General features: G+C 37.4%; 5 protein-coding genes across 8 annotated transcripts; 1 reads left to right on the top strand and 4 right to left on the bottom strand.

Moving 5' to 3' along the window:
* Positions 1–1,073: 1,073 nt before the first annotated feature.
* LOC103871540 (pentatricopeptide repeat-containing protein At1g62350) lies at positions 1,074–5,318 on the bottom strand. The gene is made up of 3 exons (XM_009149796.3): positions 3,574–5,318; positions 2,559–3,098; positions 1,074–1,169 (listed from the first exon to the last, which is right to left on the bottom strand). The coding sequence occupies exons 1-2, from the start codon at positions 3,892–3,894 to the stop codon at positions 2,676–2,678; spliced, it is 744 nt and encodes a 247-aa protein (XP_009148044.1). The 5' UTR covers positions 3,895–5,318; the 3' UTR covers positions 1,074–1,169; positions 2,559–2,675.
* Positions 5,319–5,374: 56 nt separating this feature from the next.
* Positions 5,375–6,656, top strand: LOC103871538 (protein disulfide-isomerase 5-1). Its single transcript, XM_009149795.3, has 5 exons — positions 5,375–5,464; positions 5,540–5,692; positions 5,922–5,980; positions 6,073–6,248; positions 6,350–6,656. Exons 2-5 carry the CDS (start codon positions 5,585–5,587, stop codon positions 6,439–6,441), a joined length of 435 nt encoding a protein of 144 aa, XP_009148043.1. The 5' UTR covers positions 5,375–5,464; positions 5,540–5,584; the 3' UTR covers positions 6,442–6,656.
* Positions 6,657–6,879: 223 nt separating this feature from the next.
* On the bottom strand, positions 6,880–10,254 carry LOC103871537. 2 transcript variants are annotated; one of them, XM_009149794.3, is made up of 7 exons: positions 9,799–10,122; positions 9,538–9,593; positions 8,581–9,458; positions 8,228–8,426; positions 7,856–8,053; positions 7,395–7,768; positions 6,880–7,258 (listed from the first exon to the last, which is right to left on the bottom strand). In XM_009149794.3, the coding sequence occupies exons 1-7, from the start codon at positions 10,002–10,004 to the stop codon at positions 7,118–7,120; spliced, it is 2,052 nt and encodes a 683-aa protein (XP_009148042.1). In that variant the 5' UTR covers positions 10,005–10,122; the 3' UTR covers positions 6,880–7,117. The 2 variants fall into 2 exon arrangements, with proteins under 2 accessions (XP_009148042.1, XP_033128633.1); XM_033272742.1 differs by having other exon boundaries at positions 7,122–7,354; positions 9,799–10,254.
* A 210-nt stretch (positions 10,255–10,464) lies between these two features.
* On the bottom strand, positions 10,465–18,872 carry LOC103871536 (tRNA ligase 1). 3 transcript variants are annotated; one of them, XM_033272736.1, is made up of 26 exons: positions 18,191–18,872; positions 18,049–18,099; positions 17,875–17,957; positions 17,311–17,410; positions 17,131–17,209; positions 16,881–17,004; positions 16,341–16,447; positions 16,102–16,230; positions 15,918–15,982; positions 15,641–15,805; positions 15,305–15,465; positions 15,129–15,160; positions 14,658–14,833; positions 14,478–14,557; positions 14,187–14,252; positions 13,730–14,019; positions 13,383–13,490; positions 13,202–13,299; positions 12,759–12,819; positions 12,584–12,660; positions 12,407–12,478; positions 12,249–12,325; positions 12,043–12,123; positions 11,578–11,680; positions 11,267–11,425; positions 10,465–11,112 (listed from the first exon to the last, which is right to left on the bottom strand). In XM_033272736.1, the coding sequence occupies exons 1-26, from the start codon at positions 18,440–18,442 to the stop codon at positions 10,696–10,698; spliced, it is 3,213 nt and encodes a 1,070-aa protein (XP_033128627.1). In that variant the 5' UTR covers positions 18,443–18,872; the 3' UTR covers positions 10,465–10,695. The 3 variants fall into 3 exon arrangements, with proteins under 3 accessions (XP_033128627.1, XP_033128629.1, XP_033128628.1); XM_033272738.1 differs by having other exon boundaries at positions 18,038–18,099; positions 18,191–18,363; XM_033272737.1 differs by having other exon boundaries at positions 10,696–11,094; positions 18,191–18,868.
* A 551-nt stretch (positions 18,873–19,423) lies between these two features.
* LOC103871535 (LOB domain-containing protein 1) lies at positions 19,424–24,832 on the bottom strand. Its single transcript, XM_009149791.3, has 2 exons — positions 20,460–24,832; positions 19,424–20,014 (listed from the first exon to the last, which is right to left on the bottom strand). Exons 1-2 carry the CDS (start codon positions 20,817–20,819, stop codon positions 19,631–19,633), a joined length of 744 nt encoding a protein of 247 aa, XP_009148039.2. The 5' UTR covers positions 20,820–24,832; the 3' UTR covers positions 19,424–19,630.
* Between the last annotated feature and the right edge of the window lie 488 nt (positions 24,833–25,320).

The raw sequence follows: 25,320 nt of genomic DNA, 5'->3' as shown, positions 1-25,320 counted from the left end.
GTTACCTAAAATGACTTATTCTGGAAAATCTGTTTTCAAAAAGAAGATTTCAAAGATATCAAGAATATTTGTTATTGTGTGCGTATGATATTTGTCCCTTAAATAAAGTAATCGAAAGATATGAACAATATATTATCATTCCATTTCGTATAAAATTTATTATATTTGAAATCACATGCTATTATACACACTTAATATTTTTCTGAAACAAAAAAAAACTCAATATACCAATTTAAATTTTTTATTAAAAAGAAGATTTAATTTCTTCCTGATCTCGAGATCATATCTGTACAATATTATTTATATATTTTTCTGTAATTATAAAATATCATAGACAATTACATATATATGAAAAAATAAAAAACATTTCAGTAATACAAATTATACGTTTGTTTTGGTAGCATTATTGGAGTACTTTTTATTTTCATGAATTTATTCCAGATGAGTTTCCGATTTTTTAAAATAAGAGAATTTATATTCTATACATAATTATATTTTTTTACAACTCTAAAATCTCAGACTTGATTCTTCATATTTTATTAGTTAATTGTGTTACATATAATAGAAATACTTACTTCAAACTAAAAATAATTAAAAAACAAATTTTAAAATTAGTTAAATTAAGTTAAAGTGATAAATGTAACAAATTAAAATATATTATCCGCGCGTAGCGCGGAGAGAGGATCTAGTTTATTTAAAACATACAATTTGATTATTCTCAACTGGACTTGATTTTGAAGTGAAATTTAAAGGTGGTCTCAAACACAATCTATATACACACATATAACATTGCAAATTAGAATTTCACAAAACAAATTGAAAAAATACAATGATACGCAACAACACACGATCATTAGTAACTGATGCAGACATCAAAATGATTGATCATCAGATCGAAATAACATGAGTTAGTAACAGAAACCATAGATTATACATATTATGAGCTGCTTAATGATGATAAATGTTATGAAAACATAGTTTTAACACACAAAAGATGATAATCCTCTATATACACAACTATAACTGATCTGATCAAACAATGGTGAAGCAAAATGTGATCATTGAAGAAAGGATTGCTAAAAACTTGTATATCATTGCTCATATAGCTTACAAATGGTTTGTTTATGTTCCTAACAATATATGAAAGCAAGAATCAAAGAAAACACGACCTAGATTACAACTGATATCCTCAGTCATCAATGGTATAGTCACATTTTGGATATCGACGTTTATTCTCCCAAAAGGTTGCATTAGAAGGATTGAGTCTCTCTGCTTTAGATTCCTATGGTCTGGTAATACTGATATTGTGGGGAGAGCAAAAATTGCTTGGGAAACAGTTTGCCTTCCCAAAAGTGAAGGTGGACTTGGTCTTAGAAGTTTCTACCACTGGAACAGGGTCTTATGCCTGCGTTTTCTGTGGCTCCTCCTCTCAGACAGCAAATCGTTATGGGTGACTTGGCATAAAGAGTTCCATTTGAAAGGGAAGAGCTTATGGGCAGTGGAAGAAAATGCGCTAGACTCTTGGGCTTGGAAGCAAATTTTAAAACTAAGGCATGAAGGTATCAGGTTCTCCACACCAATTTTAGGAAATGGCAATTCCATCAGTTTTTGGTTTGATCCCTGGACGCCACTTGGTCAGCTCATTAAATGGATTGGTCCTGCTGGTCCTGCCCAGTTGCGCATTCCCCTCCATGCAAAGGTTTCTAAATCTTACACCGCGACAGGTTGGTCCCTTCCATCTCCACGATCAGAACCTTCGGTTAGCTTCCATATCTTTCTCTCCACCATCCCGCTGCCGCAACAGACAGACCCTGAGGACTCTTTTGATTGGTGTGTGGATGGAAAAAGTATTAATTTGGGTAATAAATATCCAGCGTCGAGGATGTGGGAAGTGATAAGACCAAGAAATGAGGTAAAACAATGGGCTGATCTTGTCTGGTTCAAAGGAGCTACCCCTAAAAATGCTTTTAATTTCTGGGTTGCAAATGCTGATAGACTGCCCACAAGATCAAGGCTTGCTTCATGGGGTCTGCAGGTCCCTTCAACTTGTACTTTCTGCTCCACAATGGAGGAGACTCGCGATCACTTGTTCCTATGTTGTTCTTTCAGCAGGGAAGTTTGGAACTTGACTATATCTAGGCTAGCGCCTATCTCTCGGTTCGGCTCGTGGGCTGAACTGCTGTCTTGGATCAGGCAGTCTTCAACTACTGCTCCCTCCATCCTAAGGAAATTGGCGGCTCAGTCTACAATCTACAATCTATGGAGGCAGCGGAACAACATCATCCACAACCAAGGTTTACTCCCTCCCGCCACGATTCACAAGCTGATCGACAAGGAAGTAAGGAACTCTATCACTGCAAGGAAGCACAGGAAGCAGTTTGGAAATTTGATGTCTTTATGGCTTAGATAATATGGCACTCCTATTATTTATGTTTTTGTTTCACCTTGTTTTTATTCTTTTTTGCCAAGGTGTCTCAGTTTCTTTGATCTACAATCCTTGTAAAATCAAACTTTCATTTATATGATATTAACAGTTATGCAAAAAAAAAAAACACGACCTAGATCTAAATGAACGACACTGACATACATTGACCCGATAAGTTCAATTCGTTCAGTTTGTGCAATGCATTTAATACAAAAACTGGTATGTGAGAAAGCTGAATCTCAAAACCTCTCTACTCAAGATCACTATCTGTTCTAGCTTCGTCATCGCTCTCTTCACACAAATCCTCAGGAGGATCATACACAACCATCCCAGGGAAAAGCTCCAAGAAATCATCTTTCACTCTCTCTCTCAGCTCAGGGTAAGGAACGAGTCCTTTCAGCATAACTCGAAAAGGCAGAGACAGAGGCGGGTCAGGAGAATCTCTCATCTCTCCATACAATCTCATCGCTTCCACCGGAAGCTCATTGTCCAAAAACGCTCTAACAAGGTCTCCAAACGTGTGCTGGTCAAACAAAACCCCTTCTCTCTTCAAATCTCCCCATACCTTTTTGGTCTCATCCACTCTCCTGTTTCTTGCAAGCATCATGAGCATGTCTCTGTAAAAGAACATGTCTGGTCTGTACCATATCTCTCTCCTCACAACTTCATAGAGCTGAAAAAACAACATAAAAAAAAAAAACAAATTCGATTTCAAATAAACGTAACAAAGCCTTCTCCTTTACACTAAACTCTAAACCCTAAACTCTAAACCTAACATTTTAAAAACTCTGCCTAAAGCTCACAAGATTGAACCTTTAAACATAACCCATCAAACAAAAGAGACGAATTTGAATTTTTCAAATAAAACATGAACAAAAAATTGGAACTTTATTCCAAAATAAATGTAACAAAGCCTTCTCCTTAACACTAAACCTGAACCCTAAACCCTAAACCCCAAAACCTAACAACATTTAAAAAGCTCTGCCTAAAGGTTTTAGCTTTACTTCACAAGATTCAAACTTTAAACATAACCCATCAAACGAAAGAGTTGAATTTGAATTTTACAGCTAAAACATTAAAAAAATCGAAATTTATTTCGGAATGCAATTGAAATTGATTAGACAAGTTGGGAGAAGTTTTCATTTCACCTTCATACAGAGGAACACTTGGTCTTGCCTCTGAAACTCGGCGAGAACGGAGACGAGATCGGACTTAAGGAGGCGAGAGACGTGGGAAGCAATGAATCGATCGAGACGGACGAGTTTGGTTTGCAGACGCTTGAGCTCCTTGGCGGCGATTAAACCTTCTTTGCTCATTTCTTTCTTCCGTCTCCATATCGATAAGCTGGGACTCGAAGCAGGTCCTGATAAGTACGAACGAACAGTGAGATCACTGTTTGCGAATCCAATTTGGCGAAGGAAGAAGCTCTGAGGAATCGAGTGTTTAACTCTACGCAGGAGGATCAACATGTTCTTGAAGAAGAAGAAGGTTTATTGTTGGTAAAACTAATATAATGCGAACAGATTTGGGCCTAATAAACATAAGTTGGGCCCATACAGGCCCAAAACGTATGATTATATGCGTAATAGTAAATAACCCAAATTTAAACCGACCCAAAAAATAAAGCAAAGACATAGATACTCGTTGCATTTGGTTTGCTTTCGTCTTACTAAATATAAGTTGGGCCCATACATACCCAAAACGTATGATTATATGCGTAACAGATCTGAGTAAATAACCCAAATCTAGACCGGCCCAAAAGATAAAGCAAAAAAATGGATACTCGTTGTATTTGGTTTGCTTTCGTCTTAATAAACATAAGTTAGGCCCATACAGGCCCAAAACGTATGATTATATGCGTAACAGATCTGAGTAAATAACCCAAATCTAGACCGGCCCAAAAGATAAAGCAAAGAAATGGATACTCGTTGTATTTGGTTTGCTTTCGTCTTAGTAAATATAAGTTGGGCCCATACATACCCAAAACGTATGATTATATGCGTAACAGATCTGAGTAAATAACCCAAATCTAGACCGGCCCAAAAGATAAAGCAAAGAAATGGATACTCGTTGTATTTGGTTTGCTTTCGTCTTAATAAACATAAGTTAGGCCCATACAGGCCCAAAACGTATGATTATATGCGTAACAGATCTGAGTAAATAACCCAAATCTAGACCGGCCCAAAAGATAAAGCAAAGAAATGGATACTCGTTGTATTTGGTTTGCTTTCGTCTTAGTAAACATAAGTTAGGCCCATACAGACCCAAAACGTATGATTATATGCGTAACAAATCTGAGTAAATAACCCAGATTTAGACCGACCCAAAAGATAAAGCAAAGATATGGATACTCGTTGCATTTGGTTTGCTTTCGTCTTAGTAAACATAAGTTGGGCCCATACAGGCCCAAAACGTATGATTATATGCGTAATAGATCTGAATAAATAATCCAAATTTAGACCGACTCAAAAGATAAAGAAAAGACATGGATATTCGTTGCATTTGGTTTGCTTTCGTCTTAGTAAACATAAGTTGAGTCCATACAGGCCCAAAACGTATGATTATATGCGTAATAAATCTGAATAAATAATCCAAATTTAGACCGACCCAAAAGATAAAAAAAAGACATGGATACTCGTTGCATTTGGTTTGCTTTCGTCTTAGTAAACATAAGTTGGACCATACAAGCCCAAAACGTATGATTATATGCGTAACAAATCTGGATAAATAACTCAAATCTAAATCGGCCCATATAGGACCAAAAGATAAAGCAAAGACATGGATAATCGTGACAAAGGTTTATTGTTGGTAACTAATATAATCCGAACATATTTAGGCCTAATAAACATAAGTTGGGTCCATACAGGTCCAAAATGTGATTATACGCGTAACCGATCTGAGCTAAATAACCCAAATCTAGACCGGCCCATTTAGGCCCAAACGATAAAGCAAAGACATGGATACTCTCGTTGCATTTGGTTATGGTTTGCTTTCGTCTTCTCCGAATCTCTGGTCTGGTGGTGTATTGATTTGCAGAAGGTAAGCCGATTTAGACACATCTAAGATCCGTTTTGGTGTGTTTCGATGAATCTTACTTTCTCGTCTTGGTTTCAGATTAGATTGAATTGAATTTGATTGCTGAATCTAGCTTTAGCTACGATGAAGCTCGGTGCTAGGCTTATTGCTTTTATACTTCTCCTATCTCTTACGATTGTACTAACGAAAGCGGAAGTCATTACGTTGACCCCTGAAACTTTTTCGGACAAGGTAATGATCTGAAACTTTCCATCTGCTTGAGTAGAGATTCTCCTTTTAGTTTACTTACGTTTGTTTTGACCTTCTCGCTTAGATTCTTAATTTAGTCTCTATGTCTTGTTCTTGGGGTTTGGTGATTAGATCGGTTTTGTCAAAGACCAAAGTGTCTAGCTTCAGATGGTTGGCATCTCTTGGTGTTGTGTGAATTTTTACTCTCTCTCTCTTTGATTTGTTGTTTCAGGTGAAGGAGAAGGATACTGCGTGGTTTGTAAAGTTCTGTGTTCCTTGGTGTAAGCACTGGTTAGTTTTTTCTTGTCTAGTGACTGAGTGGTTTTGCCTTTGTTTTTTTTCACTTTTGTTGATGAGATTGGATCTGAGTGTATGTATGTCAGCAAGAAATTGGGGAACTTGTGGGAAGAATTGGGGAACGCAATGGAAGGTGACGATGAAATTGAGATTGGTGAAGTAGATTGTGGTAAAAGCAGAGATGTTTGCACCAAAGTTGAGATTCATTCCTATCCAACGTTCAAGCTATTTTACAATGGAGAAGAAGTTTCAAAATACCAAGGTAACTATACTTTGCTTTACAGCTTATGATTTTTAACCTATGCTTTGAGTATAAGCCTAACTTGAGCTTCTTTTATCATGCTTACATTTATATGAACTTAGGTAAAAGAGACGTTGAATCGCTCAAGACGTTTGTTGTAGAGGAAACTGAAAAGGCAGCAGAAAAAGCACAGCTCGAAGACAAGGAACTGTGATTCATCCTTTTGTTCATTCAGTTTTGCTTATGCAGTTGACTTAGTTTCACCACTAGTTAGATAGGCATGGTGGCGGAATAGATCAAGTCTTTTGGATTTATATGCCTTCCAAACACATACTGGTTTTTCAGTTTCAGTGCGAGACAACGATCACTGACACTCTTTATGTTGTATTTTCGTTTACGAGCAATTGCATTGTGCTTTGATATTTTATATTTGGTGGAACCCATATAACACATTCCCAAACCTTGACATTACATTGAGATAGATAGACTCAAGAGTGTGATCTTTGTATTGGAGCCTCTCAGTTTGATGCGAACGTAGCAACAGCCAACATATGAGAAATGCAAATTCAGAAACTCGGTTCTGTTTAATGCACCAACTCTCACATGTTATTTGATTAATAAACTTTCAGAGTATTGTCCATCAACTGACTAATAGAGTGGGGCAAAAAAAAGCATTCTCAATATTTACTTGACACAAGAATACGTTGCTATCCAAAGAGAACTAATCTCGGTTTTCATCAAGAAAAAAGAACTAATCTCAGTACAATTTCTCCTTAACAATGGCTAATATAGACCTCCAACGCCCAACAAACATTAGCAGTCTCAAGCAAAATCCACTTTTCTTGAATTGTTAGATGCAACAAACGAGTTTCACGGGGGATAAATGAGTTTTAGTCATCAGTTTCAGAATCAACTACTTGTAGGATGTTAAGAGCCGAAGAACCAAGATTCATCCCACGAACAACACCTCCATACCCCACCTTGATTTTGTGGCACATTAGCAGAATAGAGTCCCATAGCGCTGTTCGTCCCTGTTCCAGTAACCATTTTCAGAAACCTTTTCCACATCCATAAATGCATATTGTATGACAAAAGTACTTAATACATATAAAACATTCATCATTTACCTGAAGGGTACTTAATACATATAAAACATTCATCATTTACCTGAAGGGTAAACTGCACCTTCTTGTCCCAGTACAAGGCAAACGTAGGAGGGCATTGCTTGTCCACAGCAAGTACACATGCGCCAGGATGGAGTGTAGAAGGTACACCTGATATCACAGCTACGTACTTCTCTGGGAATCTTTCTTTTGGAGGCAAAACCCCCAAGAATAACGGATTCCTGCTTGACTGAGTCCCTGTATAAGAGCTGGGGTCCAGATGCAACATCCATTTCGGATGTTCCAAGTAGGCACAGAACAAGTACAGAAGTAGATGAGAATCGGTTGGAGGCTCCAGGCTCCATTTCTTGTTTTTCTCACGAGCATCTGCCCTTCCGTTGTACTCGTAGTTCTTCACACAGGTTCCTTCCGCGAGCTCTGCAAAAAGCCAACAAGAGTTAATAGAGTCATGATATGTCAACTAATATTTAAATGGAAATTTTCTTTCTTTTTAACGTTTTATACCTCTGATTCTTTGCACCGTGTAGTCTGCTGGAATGCTGCTGCGTGGAAGTAAACCCTTGACCCACTCTCCTTTCATTAATCCCTGAAGCCTCTGATGTTCGCTAATAGCATCAACGCATTCCTGCATAACGGGTATTAATGCCGCTTGCTGTTGCTGCTGTTGTTGCTGAAACTGCTGGTTCTCTGTACGCAGCTTTTCTGCAGATGGTAGAAGAAACATTTAGCAGCTATAGACCAAAACATTTAGCAACATCAGATGACATCATATCAACATTCAGTGATTTACTAAGAAAAATCAACACTAATTTGAAAACAACCGAACATCACTTCTTTTGGACACATAACCTAGAAGTTTTAGTAAAAGTTACTTACGCATGGTGGCATCAATAGCCTGTACAAGATTAGCGCGTAACTGGTGAAGAATAGCGTCTTCATCGAGAGAATAAGATGGCTGCCACCCTTTTGTACGATCAACAGGTAATGCAGTAGGAGCGGTTCCATTTGTTGACAAATCACCTCCAACTTGACAAACGGTGACATTAACACCTAGCTTCGCTGCTGTTTGCATTACCTACACACATTAAAACCCTTTAAATAAATGTTCACGGAAACATAAGGAAACAAGAAATTCTCATTCTGCCTCTTATTTGGATGTGATCATCAACGCATTCATCAGCAGAAAAGTATTGGAAGAGAGTATTTAGAAAGGGACTATAACATCATACCTGAATATGACTTGTTTCAATCTTGTTAAGCAGAGGTTTGAGCAAAACTGAAGAACACCATTGCCTTAGTCTGTCACGCCAGTATTCTATCTGAGGATACACGCCTAGTTGCCTAAAACCTTCGATCGCCTGTTCTAAGGACATGGGTGTGGGGAAATCACCCTCTCCTTTCTTTGGTGGAGTCGTAAATTTCTGAGCACCAGGAGACATCCTAACAGCTCTTAGTGGTGTACTCCTAGTAGTCCCAGACAAACCAGCTGAACCACCAACAGGACTCGGACTAGCCATGGCAAAACTCCCTACTGTTGGTGGAGGAGTCCGCACCTTCCCAGCTGACTCAGTGATTTTCTCATCTACTTCTGCCAAAAGCTGCTCAAGCTGCTCCTCTGTAGCAATGTCTCTTGCAGAACTTCGTCTACCAGACCAAGGACTAGAAACAGCCTTATCCTGACCAGACGAAGCTCGGTTAGAAGAAGCTGGTGAGCTGGAAGGTACAAGATACATTGACGGTGTACCCATCTGTTTGGAAGGAGTGTTAAACGGACTAATCTGACTCCCACTACGAGAACTCAGCTTATCACCAGCACTGGACGATTTATGCGCTGAACCAGTAAGATTCTGATGGATAGGGACAAGCGGCTCTAACGACCGTGTTGGTTTCAATGCGGGACGACTCTTGGGAGATTCTGATACACCCTGATCTGCTTTTTTCTTTACTCCTAGAAGCTCAAGCTGACGGCTTGTTAGAGAAAACTGATCTTTAGTTTCAGCTCCAGCAGCAAACTTAGCCCTGTGCAGAGATATCCCCTTGGAGAAAGCCATCATTGCACCAATACAAATCAAAGCCACCAGTCCTTGCCACGCCTTTACAGTAACATCTGAAAGCAAAATAGGTCGATTTCAGATTACACTGAGAAACATAAAATACATAAAAGGAGAAAGGAAAATGCAACTCACAAGCTGCCTCTTGTGTTATCCTCCCGAACGTTAAAGCATTCGTCAATCGTTTCTCCCTGAAACCATGAGATGATCAAACGAAACGTTAGTCACACTACAGAGTTTCATCATCGTGAAAGATCTGCATACAAGCCCTAACACATCAGGAAGTTCGATGACGAGAGTGATATTCCGAAACCTAGATTCAAATACTCAAAACAAGGCAACTAAGTGGCAATGCTTCACTCCAGCACGAAGTTTAAGGTAGATTGCTCCACGTACCCGGCCGTGAAGGAAACGAGAGAGAAAACTGAAGCGATTGAGAGCACGAATATGTAGAAAAGAGCGGATTTAGAGGGACGGATGCTATTGGCGGTGGAAGCGGCGGCGAGAGCAGGGTTCCGGTACACAGAGAACTTGGATGGCTTGGGAGAAGGAGATGAACCCTGCGGCGAGATGTTAACATTCCTCCTCGCATCAGAGTCCATGGCAAGCAGGAATCTGAGTTTTCTCGAGAAACCCCAGTGAGGAGAGGCGAAGGAGGTTTTAGGGCTCGTTGGATTTTCGCAGCTGGCTCTCCTCTCCGCGCCTAATGTTTCATTTTGTTTGATAATAAAAGTTTTGTTTCGGCCCAATTATGTTTTTGTAGGCCCAATTGTGTTTTCCGGCCCAATTTTCATTAATATAAAGCCCAAAGACTCTACAAAGATGGAGTGAGGTTTCCGCTAATATCCCCCGTACTTATAAAACGACCAAATTACACCCCGAGAAGATTAATTGCCATTACCACACCTTTAAATCGAGGTTATGTAAGCAGTATTTTAGATACTAAAAACATTTCCAATGTTAAACTCCATTTTTTTCTTTCAAAATAGAATAAAAATGGATATGAAGTAAATAAGCTCCAAGTCTACTTCATTTCTCCTTTTTTTTTTCCATAATGGAGTAGTGAACAAACAAAAAATAGATTACTTTATATATATAGAGTTGGATTAGAGCATTTCTTACTTCATATCCACTTTTATTTTATTTTAAAATAAAAATTGGATATGAAAATAAGTTGGAGATGCCCTAAGTACTGATCATTGCACTTTCATTGATTGTAGTGTCAGACCAGTGGCCACTATAATAAGGTAGCCATGGTTAATAGGTTACACTAGCAATTTCAAGCTAAGTAATTCAGAAAAACTCCAGGGGACCTGAGACTGAGGCAGGAGGATCTATCACCATGCGGCTTGCCTTTCCGTCTGCGTACAGCTGAGGTAACGTGTTAGCCTCTTTCGCAGTAACGCCTTCCGCTGTCCACAAAGTCACGTGTGGCCATTCGTTCTTGCAGACTATGGTCTCCCCGTCCACAGATCCGACATGGGCTGTAAAAGCAGCCATCTTGTCGTTGAAGATGAGCTCGGTGAGCTGTATGGGTACCTCTCTGTTTAAGTGCTGACCGTATCTGGCTACAGCTGCTACTCCGTGGCTTCTCTTGTGAGCAAGGGTCACGTGAGCCCGTTCAAGTTTTTCCTCTATGCTCTTCTTCTTTCCCTCTAGAAAAGATCTCATCGTTGGGTTTGAGACGGCTAACTGATAAGAAGAAAACCCCTATCACGAATGAAGCCCATACAACTGATAATGACGAGGGCTCACATTTGAGTTTATGAACTTTCAACCTTTACTTTTTAATGGTTTGTGTATAAATTATCACCGATGTGAAAGAGAGGCATTTTAAGGATAGTTTAAGAATCTTGATGGCTACCTTTTCAAGAAGACTGTGGACTTGAGTTACAGGTAAGTTGATGGCAGCGAATGTAATCGACCCGTGTTTTGTTTTCTCTGAACTTGGTGGTTTGTATTCACCCTTTGCGATCCTTTTTAGCTCTTCTCGCACTTGCTGAATCGCAGACTCAAATGGAACCTGAAAGGAGAAAACCAGAAAACAAAGACATCATTTGCACATCCCGTCTCTTTATACTCTTGTATCATGTACTGAGGGAAATTTAAGCAGTTACAATACCACGCATAGGATTCGTGCTTTTTTGAGCCATCAGTGACAAGAAAATATATTACCTGAACAGAGTTGAGATACTCCGAATTTGCAATTAAAGTACTGCGCAGCTGTTTCTCCCATTTAGTCCATTCCACTGCATATGTTCCTTTCGCCGACTCAAGTCTACATCAAGACACATAACAAGGAAAACAAAAGGTCAGAAACAATCAAACCAAACCTAAAGCTAAAGCTGAAGAGCTGAAGTAAAAAGAACTATAACAGCAAGAAATAAGAACGTCTGTGAGCAAAATTATTCCTAAGGTATCTTCTGAAAGGCTGAAACATGATTTAAGTACATCTAATCACAGGATTAACAAATATTTGCTTCCTCGTTAGTTTTTGCTAAATTGTTACTTTTGCATTGCATTTGTCACTGTATGTACAGACAGTGTTGTTCAAAATACTTTGTTACTGGTTTTCACAAAATAATTTGGTTTGATATAGTTCAATTTATCGTCATGAAAATGGTAGTGTTTACTACCCACCTCCCATGCCTTCTACTGTGGAGCTGGAACAAGTCAATGCCCTCCTCAAGAATCGATTTGACAGGGACAGGTAAAGGACTCCTGTAATATGCGGAGAGAAGTAAATTAACTGGTTTAGCAACCAAATGGATATGAAGTTTGTTATCTCTCATGTACTGTAAAAAATATGTACCTGTCTGATCTCAACAGTTGTAAAAAATATGTACCTGTCTGATCTCAACAGTGGTATCTTGACGAGGGAGCCAAAGCGCTCAATCAATTCACCTTCAAATTCTTTGCGGTTCTGAAAAATTAAAAGACAGTTCAAATAAATGTGAGATCCAATCATGGACTTGATCAGAGAACAGCTGGGCGTATGTGATACCTTTCCGTCATAGAGGTGGTAAAACATCAATATCACATAGCCTGCATTCGAAGATGACTTGTCGAGATTCCCCTGACAATGTATGAAAAAAACAATAGCTTGTTAAGAAGAAAGGGTTGTAGTGAAAATTGGATGGTACAGTTGAAGACAAACTGTGTATAAGATGCAACTGCATACCGGGTGGTTAACTCTCTGAAGTACACGGAATATGAAAACAGCCAAGGCATCAAGTGAATATGGATTTGACGCGGTTCCTGAGCATTAACAAGGGGCCAAAAATAAACGATTGCAGAGAATACATAAGATGAGCCAAGGCAGAAAATCATTAAACAATGGATGCGTAGTTACATACCTTCGGAATCAGCAACAACTGGAACCCCAGTAGCCTTAGTTCTCCGACACATGTCTTCAATCTAACAGTAACAGGAAAACAAAATAATTATACTGAAATGAGACTTGTTAAGAAACACAAAATGTGGAAAGATATCAGGTCACGGACTTGATATTGATACGGGTTCTTGAACAGATAACTAGACTTCCACAATACAACTTATCTATTTACATATATTAATGGCAGGTTGCATCAAATAATCTTTTTTACAGAAAAGCGAGTAACAGTCTACGGTCTCACCAGTAGTCCTGATAACCATAAGGCAACAAAAGCAACTGAACACGCCAATGCAATGTTTCTTATAAGAATCTACTCAATAATAAGCAAAATTCACTCTAAGAGGACTCACAGGTAGAGCTGACCTCGAAATGCTAGCTTATAAGAGGGTGCAGATGATAAATTACCTGTCTCCAGACGTCTTCATTTGGGGCATTTTTGTCCGCCAACATAATTGATTGTGGCATTTTACGACATTCATCAGCAACCTTTGGCCAATATTTTCCTGTCCTTTGAAAATTTCATGAGGATGCATTGCAACATTGAAAGGCCAGAACAGTTTTGACAAGATCCTACATTTTAAAATACCTTTGACAAGATCACCCATCAGACTATGCACTGGCATACCATCTCCTAAGCCACCTGGGGCGTTCAATAACTCCTTACAAAGTGCAGATTTAGCACTTCCAGGAATTCCTGAGATCATAAAATTGCAGAAATCAGAGGAAACGAGAGGAAACTTAAAGTAAACAAAATTTGATAATACAATGTCCAATTTATTATCTGAACGGTTAAACGTTGAAAACAATCAACTAAGTTCCCTCGGAAGTTAAAAACGACTACCATCAACAAGTTCAAAATAACACATTGCCACGAAAATGAAATAAAACATACAACTAGATGAGATGCATATAAAAAATCTAACAAAGGAATACCTGGAAAGAATACAATTAACCCCCCATCCTTCTGCACAGCTTTCTTTACAGCTGGCTCAGGAGTAGCTGGTGTCCCTCTCTCTTTCTTCACAAGATCGCCTTCTTCAACTAGATCACCGTCAACAATGGCCAAGAAGTCCTCAGCTCTGACTTGATTCCCGGCAGACCCTATCAAACCCTGATTCTTTGGGCTCCGTTGGGCGTACTGCTCCAGGAATGGTTCAACTTCGCTTAGATATAGTGATGAGGATAGCTGCTTATTCCCACATTTTTTTCTTATGTGAGCAGCCCTGAACATTTAAAAGGGATGAAGATATGCTAAACCTCATTGTGAAGGTTTTAATCAACATTCAAAAAGCAATAAAGGCTCTAGGCAGTAGAATTCACGTTTGCTCAGGAAATACATTCCAAAACAATATATATAGTCTATATGTGTAGAGTAAAGTGATTCTGGTACCATTCATCAAGCATCTTGCAAATTTCTTTCTGCTTTCCATCTGAAGTACCCCATATTTTCATTTGCCTGGGCACAAAAACAACAATAGTTAAAAAAAAAATCAAATTACATTAATCCCGATGTCTCAACCACGCTGCTCCTTCCTTTTGGATACACAATCAAAAACATAATAACATTCTCCAACTAGTCTGCCCATTTTTTTATTTCAATTCAATACATGTTAACAAAAAACGAGATTACCAAAACCATCACTGTCTATATCTATATATTCATAGGGAGAAAGCAGCTCACCTCAGGTAGAAGACTTTATAAGATGCTGGCCCCTCTTTAAATAGAACTGATAGGCCATTGCGGATCAGAAAGGTTCTCAACTGCCAAGTAATTGAAGACATGTCCAGCATCACGACAACAATGCAGAGAAAGTGCAACAAATCGAAAATCCCTCTAGCGAGAAGACCTTGAGAAAAATACCTTGTATGTGAGAAACTTCAATTTGATCATTAAGTTAGCATCAGCATCATCCAAACCATCCTTTCCTTGTTGACCACAATTTTCACCGGCATCTTTGACCGCTTTATCAATGCTTTCCATAGCCATCGGATCCCTCCCTTTGTTTGCCTTGAGCAAATTAATATCAACAAAGAAACCTGAAAAGGAAAACCTCAAAGAGAATCACCAACTAATATAGTTAAAGGAAAAACAGATAGTAATGGTCTATTCATATATCCAGTTATTATCTGTTTCGCGAGACCAATGTGTGCTACCATAACAAACTAATCTGAAACGTTTAGAAAAACTTAACTTCCTAGCAAAGTTCTATTTCACAAAGATTACGGAGTACAGAAAGCAGAGACAAAGTATTAAGTCTAGTAAATCGTGCTTGGTTATTGTCTTTAAGACCAAAGCTAAAGAATAACCAACAAAAAAATATACTCCATTTACCTCGATATAAAGGCCACAAGCCAGGCATATTCCTGAAACACGTTGAAAGAATGGTTGAATAAAAAGAAATCAATCTTTTCTTAGTTTGAAGTTGAAAGATTGGTTGAATAAAAAGAAATCAATTTTTCTATAGTTTGATCAAACAGAAAGACATAAAAGAAGTTTTTAAAGATAACCTCATCTCTTTCTGGTAACGCCTAAATCCTGAATCACTGTGCACATGGACAACCAATTTATAAAATAGGTTGTCAGGTGATACGTCATTAGCTCTATGAAAATTCTGGTAACACTTGAATGCGGCTGGAAGACGTCTTTCCTTCATCAAGCGAACCATTTCCTATTAAATGCAAAAATTCAGTTGCTCATCAACAGCACATGGAGAATGGAAACTGGTAAAATATTAACCACATGAAAGAGCATTGCAAGTGAAGTAGTGAACGATATACATAACGAATCATTCGGGGAGTTGGAATCCACATGAAAAATTCAACAAAGACGCAGAGCTCAAGTACCTGTAGTTTACTAGTCGTATAATCTGCAGGCTGAGATTCCAGAAATTTTGTTATAACAGATTTGTCAGCATTTTTCGAATGAGATTCTACAGAATCATCTCCAAACCAATCCAAGTCACTGGGGCAAAAGCTAGGCCCCACACTCGTTAAAAGCGCTCTTATTTGCTACAGCACCCACAAAAAAAGAAAAAAAAAACTCTAGAATGAGAAACCTTTACTAAGAAATGCAGCAAAAAAAATTCCACGTATGAAGCTTTCGAAATAAATTTGTGCGAACCTGTTCCTCGTTACATCTATTGGCAGCACATATCTCTCTTAAACTGAGACCCAGAGCAAGATTAGCTGAAATTTTGAAAACAAAAAAAAAAACAAGAGAGGAAAATTGTAAAATATACATGGACTTGATAGAGGGGAATGCTATGAAACCAACGTACAAACTAAATAGTGATAAGATAATGCACCTCCATCACAGGTTGGTGGAGGATGATCTCTCAAGACATTTTCCATATCTCTGGCGCTCCCACTGCTCACGATACGCGCCACAAGACCCTCTAATATCTCACCCTGCACCTTCACATGGTCCTTGGAGCCTGTTTATTTTCATCCAAAAGATTATTCATTCAGTGAATATCATCAAGTTCAATTCCTTGAAAAACTAATGTGAATTCTCGCAAATGAAAAAAACTGGGAAAAACTTTACCTGGGACGGATATATCAGCTACTTCATCAAGAGCTCTACAAACTGAGGTTGCTATCCCTTCTTCGCAGAGTGCATCAAATGCGGCGAAAAAAGAGGTCACTGATTTCCTTCATAAGTTTTAACAAAACACAGGCAACCTTAACTGTTAATACTTCTAATAAAAAATTCTTTCCACAGTGTTGCATTCAAACATATCATCAGCATATGTCTGATCCTAAGAACCATAAAATAGCGTTTGAGGTTTATGGAGTTAGACTAGTAAATGCATCAACCATATATCACCAGCATATTCTTACTATAGTTAGGTAGAGTAAGCTGACAGGAACATGAGTATTTCAAGCTGTTAAGCCAAGATCGTTCAGAGATATCAAGAGCCAAGGAACACTAAACCCTTGGAACAAAATATTAGCTTAATGTATTTCAAACTCAGTCTTCACCAGAATTCTATTTAAAGCAACAACGGCCCATGTAAGATGACAGTAAATGCCAACATCACAAACGAAGAAGATAGCAGCAATGATTTAAAAGACGTGAAATTACCTTGTGGAAAACAGCCAAACATGATTGGTTGGTAGACGCCAGATCCGGCAAAATGCAATGATTTCGGAAGTTGAATAGAACTTGGGCTTACCATTACCTAACTCGGTAACAGCCGTCACTACCACTGAAAGATGCAAATCAATTATTTATAATAGGACGACTTTAGCAGGCTTAATTACCTTCTATAAACAAAGCATATATACTTTGAAAGGCAATGACTCTAGAACATCTATAAAAGAGAATACTTCACCATAGTCATCCAGTGGGCGTTGACCATGATCTCCGAGAACAGCTGTTACCAGTTCCATAGATACACACATGCGATTTGTCTGGGAGAATATAACATTATGAGCTATTCTTTTTCTGGCAATTGACTAAGCCTCGAGCATTTGAAAATTTTGATTGCTTGAAGTTCTGTCCATGGAAATACCTCAAGAAAATCATTAAACTCTGCCTCCTTTTCTAACGCCTTAGTTCCCCAAGCTTCCCTAAACATCCGAGAAAGAACAAAAACACCAACCGCAGTAAAACTGCAAAATGAAGCATTGTAGTTAGCCGATGAGAGAACCTTTTAATAGCCATCTCAATTGGAAAGCACCAGAAAAATTCACATAACAGCAATAGATATGGAAAAGAGTAGTAAAATGCATTTGTTTCATCAAAAAGTCTTGAAAATCTATCACGTCGTCTATATGTTGTGGAATTTTTATCCACAAAACGACACCAATACCATCAGCAAGCAATTAATATCCAGAAGTAAAGCATAAGAAATTTCGTTGAACATAACTAATTCAAAAAACAAAAAATGTAGAAAGTGATCCTTACTGTAAGTTAAATGAATGAAAAGGTATAAACCAACTCTAAAGCTCGAGTGTGGGTTTATTCATTAGTGGTTTTCCGTTTGTCTAAGATTATTTATGAAAAGCTCATCATTGATATAGAAAGGAATATACAAAGATGAGGGAAAAGTGAAGCTAGGAATAAATGAGCTTACATGTTACCAAAACTGTTCTTTGCATATGCTCCACCCGTGTGACCGGCGTACATAAAGAGAGAGCCTGAGTGCTTAAGAGAGACCTGAAAAAAGGTTTTATCACAAAAGCTCCTTAGACAGTTAGAACTTCAGAGTTGTCAATAGATGTATTCACTGTATATACGTTGTTATAACCTCAAGCGTTGCCAGCCCTTTAGACACCATCTCAATCATCCGCGTTCGTATCTGCCAAAACAAAGATAAAAACGCAACCTTAAATAAAGCAAACTAACAACAATCAGTGCTACAAAAAACGAAAGGAAGCTCGTAAGTATACCTCTTGGTCAGTCTTTTCATTCTCAAACTTTGGATAGAAAGTGGCTCTGATCTTGGCACGACAATAAGTCGACTTGTCCACCGCAAAATCTTCCAAGTAATTAACGACTTCTGATGCCGAAGAAGACGATCCACTAATGGCTCCATATGACTTAGGATTTTGGACACTGTGGTTGCTTTCCTCAAGAGTCAACACACCAAATTGGTTGTTTACTGCTTCAGAACGATCACTGGATGCAGATGTAGCATCCATATTCTGCTTTACTCTCCACTTATTATCAGAGTGAATCTGCCAAAATCAAAATCAAAAAAAAAAAAAAAAAATAGTCGAGTCTTGTGTACATCACGTCCTAAACCAAAATCAACAAAAAAACTCTTCCAAAGTCAAACATCCATAGTCATACTAATGCAACAGAAACTAACGATCAATTCGCGGCGCATTAGCAACGAAGCAATCAAAAACTAGAAAGTGGAGATTCTCGAGAGATGATATTTTCGATAAACTTGCTGAAAATTGCTCAAGTTCCGAGATAAAATCAGAAAACTATGAATGTTAGTTCACTAATCGAATTAAGAAGTTAAAACAAAAGAGAGTGGGCTAAGTAACCTGGGGGGGGAGATGATCGGAGAAGAGGGGGAGGTTCCGGGAGAGAGATGGAGGAGACGCAAAGCGCGGTGAAGTTTTATTTTTATAATCGGAGCCTGTATAGTGTTGTTATGGTGCGGAAAAGAGCACTGTAACAATGATGGTCCCGCTAATAAATGGGCCTGAAAGGGCCCAGTTTTGTTACTATTGGATCAGAAGAGAAGTAGAATTTGGGAGGAGAATATCGGAAGAACATTGGAATTTTAACTTTTTTAAATCGGCCCATAAGTTTAGATATTAATTGATTGATAATTTCCCTAATTATTAGGAAACTACGTAATAACTCGCGCCTTCCATGAAATGTGATTATTAGTTTCGTTAATTTTAACAAAAAAGACACTAAATCTGTTTAATCTAGATAATCGTTCAGTTTTAAGTTTTTTTTTTGTTTTTAATCTTCTAAAATATGACTATTATTTTAAATAATATTCATTTTAGTTTATTTGGTTAATGTTTGATTTTTTGGTTTTTTCCGGTGAAAACTAAAAATTAATATTATTTGTTTATTTTCATGTTATAAATTTCAGATAGTCGTCATGTCGAACCAATAGTTTCATATTATAGTTTCTAAACAGATTATAGTTTAAGAAAAAAAAAATTATTAAGATAAATCATTTCAGCATACACAACCTTTGACATATTAAAATTTCCGATAAATTCACCATATAATTTATTACATTAATAGTCTGTCTCTAACAATGTGTATGCTAAGTTTGCTATAACTAAACCATGAGTAACTTAACTAAAAGGCTTTGAAGTGAAGTATAGTCAAAATCATACTATATATAGTTAATATCATATCCAAAGAGGATCACACCACAACGTTGATGGAATGGTGTTGGAGTACTTGTTGTCTTCAATGAATCCAAAATCATTGCTCTCTTCGTCCGGGCTGCTAATGAACTCATCACAATTTCCAAAGGAACTGTCAAAGGACATATTATGTTGCTCTTGGTTTGGTTGGTCCATGTTGTGAATCAGTTCTAGTAGATTTGATCTTTGTAACTGCATACTAACTATCTCCACTTGAGCTTTTGCTAGCTGTGCTTGGAGTTCACTCACTTGTCTTTGTAGATTGTATATGGCACCGGCACATCCATATATTGGATCTCTGATTCTAGCTCCGGCTTCATACACCATACTATTTACCGCATCAGTTCTTTGTGATTCGGGAAGTTCCTGAGAAAATATGTCATAAATAATTATATAACAAAGAAGAAAGTGATTAAGGCTAGCTAAGCTATGAAGAGAATGAGAAAAATAGATAAGCTAGTACTTTGTGTATTTGACCAAGAGGAGTAAAGACTATTATTATACAAGACTTTTTCAAATGTGCATGAAAACGAAAATGTTGACAAAGACAAATAAATCATTTTGATATGTATATATAGTGGAAAAGGGTTATATTTTCTTTTTTGATTAAAAAGGAAAAAAAATTAGATGTGTTGAATATGTGTGCTTTGTACTGAAAAAGTAAGATCTGATGATTATCACATGACCGAGGAATCCATTTTTTCAGAACAAACATTTCACTAGGTTCGTAAGTCTATTAATAATAGATTCACATGTAAAGTTTTAGTACTAGAAGATAATATAATTATTACACCAGTACATAGTTAGCTACCTGCAAGAGCTTAATGATGTTGCTGGCTCCAAACACACGGTGGGCGATAGTGAACTTGGCTGGCTCCGTTGGAGGGAAGTAGGGAGCCAAAACGCATTTATCTCCACAACGCCGCCTCAAGATTTTGCAAGCAGCGCATGGGCTAAGCACCAAACGTGGTGAAAGCTGTGGTGGAGGAGGAGAAGAGGTTGGAGAAGCAGAGATGATAGCGGCAGAAGCGTCACACTTGCTCTCCATATCAAGCATTATCAAGTGTTTTGAGGGTGAAGTGCTTTTTGGTAGATATGTGGTATATATAGACAAAGTGAGGTGACCGCCTGACATCATAAATGACGCCATATTTTTTTGTTGATGAAACATATATGTTTCCACATTGCGGTGGCTCTTAAATTCTTTCCACGCTTTCAAGTTTCAACGGTTGCTTGACTTTGGCACAACTAACTTCTTCTCTTCTTGATTTTTCTACATGCTCTTATATTCCAATATCAGTCTTTTTATATAAGTCCATAATAGCTCGCATTGATTGGTTATTAATGTACGGGTCTTCTACTCTTAACCTCTAGATTCTAGAGTATAGTTTCTGCTTATGAAGATTTTGTTAAGCGACTCCAAAACACAGGAAAAAAAAACTACGGGGTGGTGAGCTAGTGGTCTTGAGGTAGTTAACACACCAATACGGATCCGGATTCGAATACCCCATGTGACCACGGAATGTTTTACGCTCTCCCTAAGTTTAAAGTTATCGCGGCGTTGGTGCCGGGTCCTTGGGTAATGGGTATTAGGGCCGGCTGGTTCCGGGTCAGCGGATTAGATGGTTGGCAATCGGAAACCACGTGCGGATTACGGGCCTTTGGGCAAACGGAAACCACGTGCGGATTACAGGAAAAAATTGTATATTTCATATTTTCTTCTCCTTTAGTTAGGTTGAAGTACACTAAATGTATAGCACTTGATGTAGTATAATTTTGGAGTACCTGATGCATAAAAACTATATTTCCCATACTTACCGTTACCGGTGACTTGGAGGTCGTACTCCTACTTAAGTAATTAGTGAAAAACTGAAAATGTGAAATACACCACGTGATTTTGTAGGTTGCCTAATTTATGCTGAAATGTATTTTGTTTGTATTAACCAATATTCTTGGAACTCCTTTGTAATTTAGTTATGCGTAGTTTCGTAAGACTTTCTACTTGAACGACTTATCTTTAGAAGTGGCGGTATACAAATGAAAAATCCAAAAACACTAGACTCTAAGTACATTTATTTTCCAAAATCTCAATAAGAATTTAGTATAAAAAATGAACTGTGGGAAGACTTAAGAGTCATTAAGAAAACATATACTGGATCGAGGTTTGATACTTAGCGGTCCCAAAACATCAATTTATTCAATAGGTTTTCACCAACATTAATAAGAAAAAAATTGGTAATGAAATAAATAGAAGAATGACACGTATAATCATGTGGGATCGCTAGTTATTGGGTGTGCTCCTGCTTCCACCTTCAACAGCTTGCTATCTATATCTCTACTATTCGTACTCTCAACTAATCCTTTTTGAAAATGACTAAAGATTTTCTTTTCCTTCCACTATTTTTGTGATATATATTTTGAAAAAATCACACTAACTGGTTTCTTATAGAATAACGAAATTTAACAGAGTTAATATTAGAGTGGATAATGTTGAACTTTTTAAAAAGAAAAGGTAAAAGGTAATGTTGGTGAATTCGCGTAAAATGTGAAAATTATAGAAGAAAATGATCAAATGGGGTAAAACTAAATGCGGTCACTTTGTCTTCTAGTGTGCTTGGATATGTCGATATTTTGCATGTAGGGTACGTCTTCTGCATAATATATCATTCGGGTTTTGAGACTTCAGGGGGACAAATATAGTATATATTGCATCGCACCTACGTATATCCACGCACGATAGGTACTTAAGATTAAAGACACTAGACATATTGTATAAACATCGATTTTCTTATAGTTTTTGAGTGGAAACTATTTTTAACGTCTTTCGTTTAGTGGAACAATATGTGAAGTGCCACTTTAGAATATTAATTCTGGAAAAGTGATGTATCCTATTCGGATTCATTCATTAATTGGTCAAAGATTGTCTTTTGGATCGTGTACACTAGGGTAGTTTGATTGGGACTCAATAAATGCTATAAGTGCAAGAGTATCATCATCATCCGATCAAATGATCAGTAACTTTTTCACCAATCATTTTCTTGTGCTTCTTTATTTTGTTTCGACAACTCTCGTGCCAGTTTAATTATATCAGATCGTTACTGGAAAATTATCAATAAGACTCTACTAGGTTGGATTGATGACACGAACTTTCGGGCCTATACGTGCGTGTGCGGCTGCAAAATATTTGTGTTACTAACACGCAACTATATATTTTCCACCACAACCATCATTAAAAACTGGAGCTTCTATCTCTAGTAGTAAAGGGCTTACAGCTGTGAGTACCGCCACCTGGGTTCGAATCTCAGCCACTGGAAAATTAACATTTCGGCATCGCCAGGGACAGAGGACCGACACGTGGCAATACTTGACTAGTCTGGATCACTTCTGTGGAGCCAGGATACCTGTGTATAATTCAAAAAAAAAAATTATGGGAGTCAAAGTATTTGGACTCTAATGAATCAATACGATTGTAGAATATACTCCAAGTATAAATGATTCCCTCTAGGAAAGGGAAACACAAAGAGGTTGCCAAGTGTCCATAAACCATGTCACCCCCAAGGGACTGACTATAGACCAATATTTAATCGTGACATCTAATTGTTAGTGATGTAAACCTAAGTTCTAATTATTTTTGTTGCGCACCACATAAATGATACGTTTGACCCATTGACTATGGTTTCAACGATGCATGTCTTTGAAATTTCCTCCTTGTGTACGAAAATAGTTTACGAAGCGTGAAAATAACAATGTTTTTAGTAAGACTCTAGGATGTTTATTAACGAACCAGGAGGAGTTAGTTTAAGATTGGCAAAAAATGTTACAACTTATTATTGTAGACACTCGTATATATTTGTTTCTTATTGGTCAATAGTATGTAGTTAGATTTGGTCTTATCAAGCATATAAAATATAAAGTTGTTTATATACTTTACCTATGTCTATGTCAGTGAATGAACAAAGTAAATTACATACATATACAACTTGATATTTCCTATTATTGATAATACTTAGCTACATAATTTTGACATTTATCAAAACTAACATTAACATATATCGTATCCAATATTTATTACAATTTATTGATCATTTGAAATTATCAACAGACACACCAAAATCACGTCGTCTTTCAGATTGGCTGCTATAAACTTTGAAAATTACCAAATAGCAACAACAAAAAATTGTTGATATTTCCATGAATGATTTTTCAAAAACTCGTCACATTATTCAAAATATTGTCAAATCCACAACTATTCGTAATTATTACTTATATTGGCTTTATGTATATGATACAGTATTTTCCAAAGCATTGCTTAATTTGTCTTACCTTACACTAACTAGTACAGCTAAATTCTTTTTGTTTTCAATTAGTGTTTTTTTTATTTTCTTTTGAAGCCATAATTGCTTTGAACTTCTTTTGAGACTCAAAAGCAATGTATAAAACAGAAGTGACCCACACGGAATTGAAAGAGGAGTTCACTGTAATATTACAGCCAATTTCCCACACACACAAAGACAGAACAGCTTCGAACTCTACACGGTGTGAATGTGTTTCGCAAAAAGCTACTCTACTCTTACATTTCTCTCTTTGTCGCTCCAGTCACATACTTTCTAGTATACATGAATACTAAGATATGATTGGAGCAATGCGCTTTAGTGTTCTTGGCGTAATACTAGTACGTGTAAGAAATTTATTTCTAAAAACTCGTTTTAAAGTGCATTGAAAAAACAACATTGAAACACAAGAATTTAGTTCCAATTAGTTAATTTCACAACCTGATTCCAACGTAGATCACTCAGGAATTTTCGGCAGTAGGGACATTTCAAGATACAAATAACAATCCGCAAGAGGAGTCCAACCGGGTAAACTAGCTTAGCTAGTTGGAAACTCCAAAGATGAAAAATTATTTTTTTGTCCATGATTTGGATCATAGATGTAAGGTCTGACAATTATTAAAGAAATACAAATGGAACAAAAGTTTTTTTTCCCAAAAGATAGCATAAAAGTAGTTTAAAGATAAAGAAAACACTATAGTTACCAAAAGCAACCAAGCGGAGTTACATGTCCCTCTTTAGGGGTCCGTCCATCAAAAAGCAATTTACCACAATCCAAGTTCCTTTAATATCCAGCGGAAAAGCCCATACACAATAGTAGCAATCCGGTACCTAAGAGCATGATTAACCTGAAATTCTTAGAGCAAGCACATCAGTGAACCACTTCTGAACCTCTCCTTTTTTTATTATTTTAATGTTTTTATTTTTCTGTTTTACTTTAAAAAAAAATTAAAATTTGGACCAATCGCGGGCCACCATGTGTCGTAGGGCCCGCGCTACAGTGCTTGAACCGATTCACTACGGTGAAACTGGAAGAGGCAGATTCATAAGTCACAATTATAATAACATTTTTTTTATATAAGAATGTGTGTGAACCCATTGAATGATCTCTCAATGGGGATGCTCTTAGAATGGGGTTTTTAGCAAAAGTTAAGATAACTTCTGCTAAAAATCCCACTCTAAAAACTCCGGATTAGTCATGGTCTAAGTTTCATTTACTAAAGTATCCCAGAAACAGAGACAATGGCATATGAATATGGTTCTCTGAATATTCCCATACCAAAGGCATTGGTTTTAAAACTTTAAATGGTTTGTGTTATGAATATTATGGTGATGCCATTA

The sequence above is a fragment of the Brassica rapa genome, chromosome A06 (genome assembly GCF_000309985.2).
Source record: "Brassica rapa cultivar Chiifu-401-42 chromosome A06, CAAS_Brap_v3.01, whole genome shotgun sequence".
Lineage (NCBI taxonomy): Eukaryota > Viridiplantae > Streptophyta > Magnoliopsida > Brassicales > Brassicaceae > Brassica > Brassica rapa.
This window is presented reverse-complemented; position numbering and strand designations above follow the sequence as displayed.

What these genes read in the sequence shown, in the direction of transcription:
- LOC103871540 (XM_009149796.3), bottom strand. Translation starts at nt 3,894, where the DNA reads ATGTTGATCCTCCTGCGTAGAGTTAAACACTCGATTCCTCAGAGCTTC. An exon ending in AAGTGTTCCTCTGTATGAAG is followed by an intron (nt 3,099 to 3,573) that starts GTGAAATGAAAA and finishes TTGTTTTTTCAG; the next exon opens with CTCTATGAAGTTGTGAGGAG.
- LOC103871535 (XM_009149791.3), bottom strand. Translation starts at nt 20,819, where the DNA reads ATGTTTCATCAACAAAAAAATATGGCGTCATTTATGATGTCAGGCGGT. An exon ending in ACATCATTAAGCTCTTGCAG is followed by an intron (nt 20,015 to 20,459) that starts GTAGCTAACTAT and finishes ATATTTTCTCAG; the next exon opens with GAACTTCCCGAATCACAAAG.
- LOC103871538 (XM_009149795.3), top strand. Translation starts at nt 5,585, where the DNA reads ATGAAGCTCGGTGCTAGGCTTATTGCTTTTATACTTCTCCTATCTCTT. An exon ending in CTGAAACTTTTTCGGACAAG is followed by an intron (nt 5,693 to 5,921) that starts GTAATGATCTGA and finishes TTGTTGTTTCAG; the next exon opens with GTGAAGGAGAAGGATACTGC. An exon ending in GTTCCTTGGTGTAAGCACTG is followed by an intron (nt 5,981 to 6,072) that starts GTTAGTTTTTTC and finishes TATGTATGTCAG; the next exon opens with CAAGAAATTGGGGAACTTGT.
- LOC103871537 (XM_009149794.3), bottom strand. Translation starts at nt 10,004, where the DNA reads ATGGACTCTGATGCGAGGAGGAATGTTAACATCTCGCCGCAGGGTTCA. An exon ending in TTGAAACAAGTCATATTCAG is followed by an intron (nt 8,427 to 8,580) that starts GTATGATGTTAT and finishes TAATGTGTGTAG; the next exon opens with GTAATGCAAACAGCAGCGAA. An exon ending in AGGTGCAGTTTACCCTTCAG is followed by an intron (nt 7,259 to 7,394) that starts GTAAATGATGAA and finishes TTACTGGAACAG; the next exon opens with GGACGAACAGCGCTATGGGA.
- LOC103871536 (XM_033272736.1), bottom strand. Translation starts at nt 18,442, where the DNA reads ATGGATGCTACATCTGCATCCAGTGATCGTTCTGAAGCAGTAAACAAC. An exon ending in ACGCCCACTGGATGACTATG is followed by an intron (nt 17,005 to 17,130) that starts GTGAAGTATTCT and finishes TGCATCTTTCAG; the next exon opens with TGGTAGTGACGGCTGTTACC. An exon ending in GTTTGGCTGTTTTCCACAAG is followed by an intron (nt 16,448 to 16,880) that starts GTAATTTCACGT and finishes AAACTTATGAAG; the next exon opens with GAAATCAGTGACCTCTTTTT.